Source organism: Leptopilina boulardi, unplaced genomic scaffold (genome assembly GCF_019393585.1).
Source record: "Leptopilina boulardi isolate dan_hultmark-lab unplaced genomic scaffold, ZJU_Lbou_2.1 LbouV2_399, whole genome shotgun sequence".
In the NCBI taxonomy this organism is placed as follows: Eukaryota; Metazoa; Arthropoda; class Insecta; order Hymenoptera; family Figitidae; genus Leptopilina; species Leptopilina boulardi.
Genome location: NW_026137972.1, coordinates 129,735 through 138,865, shown reverse-complemented (window position 1 = coordinate 138,865; position 9,131 = coordinate 129,735). Strand labels below are relative to the sequence as shown.

Here is a 9,131-nt window from a genome sequence, read left to right as displayed (position 1 = left end):
TATCGTTTCTTTTTAACTTGTAATAAATAATGAGTGCTGGAAATAAATCGGTAAGTTGAAATGTTTATCAAATAAATTTAAATTCTACTAATTGTTTCGAATAACTGAAAGAAACATGTACACATGTACACTGTACAAACCATTTCACAAACATCGTCATTTTACACTTTCTTGTAGCAGAAACATTTTAAAGCAAAATTTGCTATATTTTTTAATCAAATCATTTTTCTATCACTATTTTAAAGTGTTCTTACATATTAAAACAATTATTTAATATTATATTTCTTAAAAAAACATTTTTTGTTTAAAACAATTCAAAAATACCCGCCGTGAAAATGACTTTTCACGCATTTTCACGGTCCAGAAATAATGTTCATCTGATCGAAATTTGAGGTATATAAGCACCTTAAAATAAGACACAGTTAAGCTCAAATCATTTAACAGAGAAAGAGATGAAAATCTATTAAAAGAAAGAAGGTGTGACCGCAGCCTTATCTCTAGGACAGTGTCACAATTCGGACTTTATATGAAAACCTTATTTATGAAGTAATTTTCCATTCCTGGATGTTTATTATTATAATTACAAAAATAAAATAGATTTGAGTACAGTAAATTTTAATAATTTCTATATAGAGTTAGTAAATATGTGTTAATGTAAAAATAAAGTAGTGTCAATTATTTTCTATAACTTTGAAACGAGTTGTTAATTGTGTCTTCCAATATTAAATGAAGTGTAGTTAACCCAACGCGATTGCGAAATTTGTAAACATAATCAGGTGTGAATGTTTATTTTAAGAATTCTAAATAAATTGGTATATTAATTTTTTTTTATATAGAAAATAGAAAAAAATATTTTAATTTTACAGAGTACGTTTATTAAAAGAATATTACGATATTAAAGATTTTGTCCACTTTTTAGGTTATATTTATAATATTTGTTAGTTTTTTAAACTTTTGCAGTATTTTTGCGATTTTACTCAAATAAATTCTAGACAAAAAAATTTGACATAACTTTAAATAATAACTGGTATTAATTCTAATCGGTCTAAATTAAAATTCATTCTAATTCTAATGAAATTGTATTAAATGAAAATTTGAACAATTAATTTTTAAAACTTTTTCATGCGTCCTGAGAAATCATGAAATTTGTAAAAGAGTGCTTAAAAATTTAAATATTTATAACTTTTTCCTATCAAGTAGTAGTAGTAGTAGTATTTATTCTTGTATACTATGTACATAGTTTTTACATTTTCAAATCCCTTACATAAATATAAATAATTTTAAATTTAATAACAAAAAATTTTTTTTTAAACTAAAACAAAATTAACTTTTTTCTATCAATCAGTAATTGTAAAAACTAATGTCTCAAGGAGACTGCGGGTTAACCATTGTATTAAATAAATAAATAAATAATTGAAAAATTAAAATTTCAAAAAAAGTCTATTTCAGGTACTATCAGAAATTAGATTTATTTTCTTTATTTTTCACTTTCTTACAATATATCATTTTTCCTTATTTATAACAATTTAATAGTGCTTTTCTATATTTTTTGCTATTAAATTTTTATGTAATTTTAATATACCGTATCTATTTTATAAACTCTTTGAAAAAGGATCGATTGACCTATGTTTGAATCTTATACGACCTCAAATTAAAAAGTCATTGTAAATTTAAAAAATTCAAAGTTGTTTTAGAAAAGTTTAATTATTTAGAGTTTTTGTTTAAACTCTTTTTTTTATTTTCTAATTAACCGACTTAAATTTTTAATCAGATTCATATTCATATTAATGAAAATTCATACTTGAAATTTTGCGGAATGTTAAAAATTTAATGCTTTAATTGGTTACTTGCAGGTGACTAAGTATTAGTATTTCGCAAAAATGTTAACTCCACGGTTTGAGTTGACCCAAACAGAAGATGAAGTGCTCGTTGTCATTCACGCACCTTATGCGAATATTAAAGATACTGAAGTACATGTTGAGGCATGTGATTTCAGATTCTTCTCCAATCCTTATTACCTTAGGTAGAAAATTTTAAAGAAATAATTTTAGATATGAAAAAAATTATAATTTTTTTTATTCTTTATTTTCAAGATCTTTTGATTATTTATATTTCAGAAACAAAAAGTTCAATTTTTTATTATAAAAAAAAGATGTTGAAACTTTAAGTATCTATTAACATTATTTTTTTTTTCAATTGAATGACAATAAATATAAATTGTAATAGATTAAATCTTCCTGGAGAAATAGAGGAAAATGATGCATCGACAGGAAGTTATGATTGTGAAAAAGGAGATTTTTCTATGAGATTTTCAAAAATTAATAAAGGAGAACATTTTGAAAATTTGGATATGATAAGCAGTTTACTTTTACCATCAACAAAAAAAACCATAATTCCGGATATTCAAGTTATCAGTATGTATGAATATTTTTGTTTTCTTTCTTTTGAAATAAAAAAATTATATTCTTTTAATATTCGCTTTTTGTTAAAATCATTTTTTAATTAATTTTATAATTAAAAGGCCTTCTACATACATAATTATGTTTTTAATTATATTTTATAGTCTACTTACTTTTGGGTCTTTATTCTGGAACTGCTCCAAATTATTTTTGTCATATTTTTAAAACGCTTTCACACTTTTTGAACTTATTCCTCTAAATATGATAGTAATTTAATATGTAAGTAATAGATTTTTAAACCCCATCTTTTTATGGTTACAAAGTAGAGTAAGGCCGGTTTACCCCACGAGGTGGGGCAAATCGTGCAGTTTGCAAATTTTTTTTCAAGTTAATGCAGCAACCAAACAATACATCATACAGTATAGGTGTCTATGGAAAAGTTGCGTAATGAAATTACTTTTAAAACAAGACATCATAAAATAAAATCAGTCTTTTCTTTCGATCACCAGAGAGTGAAACCTGTTAATATGTCCGCTTTGCCCCATTCCCTTCCCTAATTAAATAATTCTATTTCTTCAAAGTACCTAATTTATTATATACAATATTACATAAATATATTTAAAGGTAACCCTGTAACAAGTGGTACAGATGTAGTAAATGATAACGAAGAAGATGATAAAGATGATGGCGATGACGATGAATGGTTTATTCCTCAAAATGTACCAAGCGAAGATTCTTGCATATCCTTAAATTCTTCTAAATATGGTTTTGCAAATAAAATATCTCGAGCCTTAGACGCATTTGAGGTACCAATTATTATTATTATTTAAACACCGTCAACCGGGGTAATTATACCGTCTCAGGGTCAATTTTACCCATCGACAGTTTTTAATGATTAAAATTTATATTTTAAAGGGAGTCATCACCTTTATTTTGAGTCCTTTAAATTTTAATGATCGCAGGAAGTTATACTTTTTTTCTTGTACCATTTGGGTCCTAAAAACATACAGAATAAAAAAAATTTTAATTTTTGACTATTTTAGAAATTAAAGTCTTAAATAAATTACCTATTATTTTAAATATCTATATTTTTTCACAATTTTGATTATTTTTCATCGACAATTTTTTTCCACGCTTTTTTAATAATTCTTAAGAATCTCTCCTACTTTAAAATAAAAATTATAATTAATGATTTTTATGAAAAATTCATGCGCCCATTACTTTATAAATAAAACTTTGATGTGTATAATATCCCCTACCACGGGAGTAATACATCCACGATTTTAAGTTTCTGCAACTGTGTCAAAAAAAAAAAAATTTTTTTCATCCAACTTATGGGAACTCTTTAGAAGGCTGTTATCAACATAACGCAACAGTTAATTTTTTAAAAATCTGAATAAATTCTGCGAGGAAAAAAAATAGCTTTTTGTGGGTATAATTACCCCGGTTGACGGCGTAATACATACAATGGTAAAATTAATTTTTTTTACTAACATAACGTGAAATTAGGAATCGTGGTTGGCGGAAATAATCGATCTTCCTCGTCCAGACGACACACCAATAAATCTTCGGAAAAATCTTAGAGAAAAACATGAGTCAAGTAGTTTCAATGTTGTGCATTACATAGCAGAATATCTGGAATCAGAACAAATCGATGAGTATATTAAATTTAAAGCCGAATGGGAAATAATAAGTGATAAGGATGTAACTTTCACTGAAAAAGAAGTCTCAATTTTGAAAGAAATGCCTAATAAAGAATATTTATTGGATGATAAAGAAATTTTAAATATTAGTCTAGGTCTTGTCGATATACTTTTTGGATTTTGTTATAATTATAGAACAACTTTAGGGGAAAATACAGTTGAAAGCGGATGGACTGTTGCTAAACTAAGTTCTACTTTATCGTGGTTTGAGGTAAAATATTGAGAAAATTTTATCAGTTAGTTAATCAGTATTTATTTTTAAATTATATTAACAAAGGGACGTATGAATATTCCACACACTGAATTTGTTCGAATTTCTACGGTTTCGAAATTAATAAGCTCCAATTTCTATGTTATCAAATTTTACAAAGTAAAATTTTTATTGTATTGAATTTTCATATTTAAGAATTTTTATTTAACTGCATTCATACTTGAAGGAAAATTTATTTAGTCGATTTACATACCGAAAAGTCGAAAAAGTCGATTTTTTTATTTCAATTAAATATAATTAGCTAATAAATATTTTACTTCAAATAACAAATGTTATTAGATATTATATTCATTTATTAACTCCTTAATAAGAAGAATTTTATAAGAATATTATCAAGAAAATTTATTTAGAATGTTAAATAAAAATTCGTTTAAATGTCAATTATGTTAAATAGAAATCATATTAAATGAAAATTTGTTCAACTAGAAAATCTGTTTTATAAAAGTTAGACTAAATAAAAATTTCTTAAATTATGAATTCAATTAAATAAAAATTCTAAAATATGAAAATTCAATATAAATTCTAGTGTATAAAATTCACTAACATAGAAATTTGAGCTTATTAATTTCGAAACCGTAGAAATTCCAACAAGTTCTGTGTGGGGAATATTCATATGACTCTTGAAAAATATTAATAATATATTATAGTTAATATTTAAATTTTATGTCTACTTTCAAGCAAACTATTTCATTTAGTTTATAAATTTATAAACTGATTTCAGAATTTTTTGGAAATGAAAGATGTAGTTATTGGATGTATTAGACGATCTTTATGTTTTCCATTGTTTAGAAATTGGAATCTTTCTATGAAAATAATTGAAGACATTAAACAAGTCTTAAAACTTGGTATGTAGAAAGTTTCTTTTTTGCATTATTATTGGTAAATTATGTTATAATTATTATTGATATTATTAATTATAATTTTATTAGGAAAAAAATATGTTGTTAAATCTTTGTGCGAAATATACACTTTCTTTAATTCATCATGCGAACCAAGATACGTTCTTAATCAACTTTATATAAAAGATTATTTAATATGGATTCAACAATCACCAAATTCTGTGTTAGAATTTCTTCTTAAAGAATTGAATCAGGTAATTTTTATTTATTTTCATAAAAAAATAAAAGAAAAAAGTGCATTGCAATTAGAATTTACTTTAATTTTTTATTTCTATAGATAGAAGTGAAGAAAGAAGAAATTGGCTTTGACTTACCTTCATTAGAAAATTCAGCATATGATATTTATGCAAAGGACTTGATTATAGAAAATACTAAGACAGAAGATGGTAATTTAATGACCAGTTTTAGTAATTTGACAATAAACAAAAAACCAATTACTCCGTAAGTATAATTATCTTCTTTTACACTGATTGTCAAGTGATTGATAATACTAGTGATATTAATATATTTATTAATTAGTTAACAGATTTATTGAGAATTAAAAATATTGACTTTTGTTTATAAAGTAATGCGACTTAATTTTTTATTAATTATATATATGAGGCAAAATTCCTGAAATGTCCGAAAAAAATTAAAACTTCTCGAATTTAATCCATACTTTTCTAAAATGTTGTTATTGTTGGTGAAAGTCTAAAAATCAATTGTTATTGAATTTAATAAAATAGTTTTTGAATTACAACGTTTTTAATTTTTGACCTTTGAAAAAAAAAATTTTTTTCAATGTACAATATTTATAAGTAGAATGCATAAAAGTTAACATACACTGAGAGAAGTTTAACGCAACATCTGCATTTTTTGAGGGACAGATATTGTACCACAATTATGTGCAGACGCAGTACTAAAATCGAACAGCAGCAGCGCCAATTGAGTACTGACTCTGACCTAACTTGTGGGACAAACGATTTAGTACAGTATCTGTCCACCAAAAAGCGCAGCTGCGATACAATTTAGAACCGATGTTGCTCGAAAGGTTAGGTACACTATCTGAACGTGTGTTTAGTACGAAATCTGTGTTTAATTTCTCTCAGTGTATATATAATGATTTTTAAAGCTTTTTTGACGAGCTACACGCTGTTAATAAAAATTTTTTTTTTTTAAATAACATTTGACCTTGAAATTCAAGGTCAAAATGTTAATTTACGTTTATCTCAAAATCGGATTTTTTAAAATTATTTTTAACTATCTCAATGGAAAGCTTGACTAATTTCCTACAAAACATGTAATTTTCAGAGTGGGATCTTTTAAAGTTTTTGAGATATTAATTAATTAATTAATTAATGTTTATAACAAATCAAATATTTTACAAACGAATAAAGTTACCGTAATTCTGAAGTTAGTAGTTGAAAGTTAACGTAATTCCGCATCCAACGAGCCCTATATGAAGTATTTTGGATGAGTAGATTGTTAATAAACAATTAGTTAACATTGCAATATATTATACATACATACATTGCAACAATCTACTTATCCAAAATACTTCATATAGGGCTCGTTGGATGCGGAATTACGTTAACTTTCAATTACTAACTTCAGAATTACGGTAACTTTATTCGTTTGTAAAATATTTGATTTGTTATAAACATTAATTAATTAATTAATTAATATCTCAAAAACTTTAAAAGATCCCACTCTGAAAATTACATGTTTTGTAGGAAATTAGTCAAGCTTTCCATTGAGATAGTTAAAAATAATTTTAAAAAATCCGATTTTGAGATAAACGTAAATTAACATTTTGACCTTGAATTTCAAGGTCAAATGTTATTTAAAAAAAAAAAAATTTTATTAACAGCGTGTAGCTCGTCAAAAAAGCTTTAAAAATCATTATATATATGTTAACTTTTATGCATTCTACTTATAAATATTGTACATTGAAAAAAAATTTTTTTTTCAAAAGTCAAAAATTAAAAACGTTGTAATTCAAAAACTATTTTATTAAATTCAATAACAATTGATTTTTAGACTTTCACCAACAATAACAACATTTTAGAAAAGTATGGATTAAATTCGAGAAGTTTTAATTTTTTTTCGGACATTTCAGGAATTTTGCCTCATATACAGTTCCAAAAGTATGGAAACTTGCAAATATCTCGAAAAGTACGCATTTTCGTGATACTTCTTTTTTCACTGTTGGGTCCCGGGACCTATTTTTTGGGTTCAAAAATGTAGATCTTTTTTTTTGGGAACAACTTTTGTTTTGGATATTTTTTACGAAAATGCGTACTTTTCGAGATATTTGCAAGTTTCCATACTTTTGGAACACCCTGTGTACTAATTGAGACTAGCTTCCATGAATTTTTTCAAATTTTTTTTAGCAAGTCGTTTTCGAGTTATGGAATTTTGAAAATTGGAGATTTTTCATGACTTTTAATTTTTGAATGCTCATAACTTCCTTAAAAATGCATCAATTTTAAAAATCTTTTTTTCAAAATGTGTGTTTTTAAACGTACTTTGCAAAAAAAATCGAAAATTTTTTTTAAACCATATTACTATCAAATTTTTGAGTTTTAATGATTAAAAGTCATTTTTCTCATTTGACGTACTAATCGATTTTTTTCAAAATTTTTTTTAAAAAAACCACTTCTTTTTACGAAACTTTTAAGCCTAGCCCGATAATGGTTTTTTTCGTTTATTGGATAAAAAATGCAAAATTAAAAGAAATGCATAAGATATAAAAATGTATTTTAATAAGGTCTATAACTTTTATTTGAAAGTTTTTTTTTAATTTTGCATATTTTACCCAATGAACGAAAAAAACCATAAATTTTGGGTCTTTTTTATGGTTTTCACCACAAAAATCAAATTTTTGGCTATTGTCACTATGATTTTCGTAATCAGCGCATCAAAATACATAAAAGTACGTAGTATAAAAAAAACCAAAAATATTTTTAAAAAATTCCGAAAATATTGTAAAAAATTTTTAAAATGGTTTAAAAAAAATTTCGATTTTTTTTTGAAAAGTACGTTTAAAAACACACATTTAAAAAAAAGGCTTTTAAAATTGTTGCATTTTTAAGGAAGTTATGAGCATTCAAAAATTAAAAGTTAGTATAAATGCAATTAGTAATAATGCAGTTTATATACGTATTGTTTTAGAGTTGTTTCTGACAGTAGTGATACTGATTCGGATTCCGATTCAGATTCAGATTCAGATTCAACAACGTCTTCCAGTAGTGATAATAACAGTGAATCCAATAATTCAACTAGTATGTTAACTGATCATAGTAAAAAAATTGAGTGCAAAAGTAAAAGTTCTGAATCTTTGGATTCAGACGATCATAGTGAACCAGAGACGCCTAATTGAAAGTAAATAATTGAAAATTAATAACAACTTATTACTTCATATATTGTTAATATTTTTAATAATTATATTTCAATATAATATAAATTTTGTAAAAAGAAATAAAAATAATAAATTACATTTTTGTAAACTTTTCAATTATTTTCACAGTTACGAACATATTCGTTATTATTACTTATATAATTTATTAAAACAAACTATCTTTTAGACAAATATTTTTTTAAAAGAAAGAAGTCAAGATCAGACAATCGTGATTTTTCTGGGGACGCATGAAAATTTCCCAAATTAGACGCCTGAATTTTTGTGGTGTCGAATATAATTTAAAGGGTAGCTGGGGTGTCCAGACACCTCCAAATTGAAACTTGTGTAAAAAGGTTTCTATTTGACATAAAACTAATTATATATTGTGATTTTTATTGGTTTTTTAGTAAAGAAAACAATAGTTTTACTGATTTTTTGATAAAAATAAAAAAAAGTTTAAAAAAGCTTGCAAAAACGAAA

General features: G+C 24.8%; 2 protein-coding genes across 3 annotated transcripts in view; one reads left to right on the top strand and one right to left on the bottom strand.

Moving 5' to 3' along the window:
* LOC127289083 (uncharacterized) overlaps positions 1 to 9,131 on the bottom strand; it is a 179,201-nt gene that overhangs the window by 77,803 nt on the left and 92,267 nt on the right. The gene's annotated exons all lie outside the window — the stretch shown is intronic.
* Positions 524 to 8,760, top strand: LOC127289072 (protein SHQ1 homolog). Of its 2 annotated transcripts, none has more exons than XM_051316835.1 (9): positions 524 to 812; positions 1,854 to 2,023; positions 2,227 to 2,414; positions 3,024 to 3,205; positions 3,909 to 4,313; positions 5,095 to 5,218; positions 5,303 to 5,466; positions 5,550 to 5,713; positions 8,426 to 8,760. In XM_051316835.1, exons 2-9 carry the CDS (start codon positions 1,881 to 1,883, stop codon positions 8,631 to 8,633), a joined length of 1,578 nt encoding a protein of 525 aa, XP_051172792.1. In that variant the 5' UTR covers positions 524 to 812; positions 1,854 to 1,880; the 3' UTR covers positions 8,634 to 8,760. The 2 variants fall into 2 exon arrangements, with proteins under 2 accessions (XP_051172792.1, XP_051172791.1); XM_051316834.1 differs by having other exon boundaries at positions 525 to 776.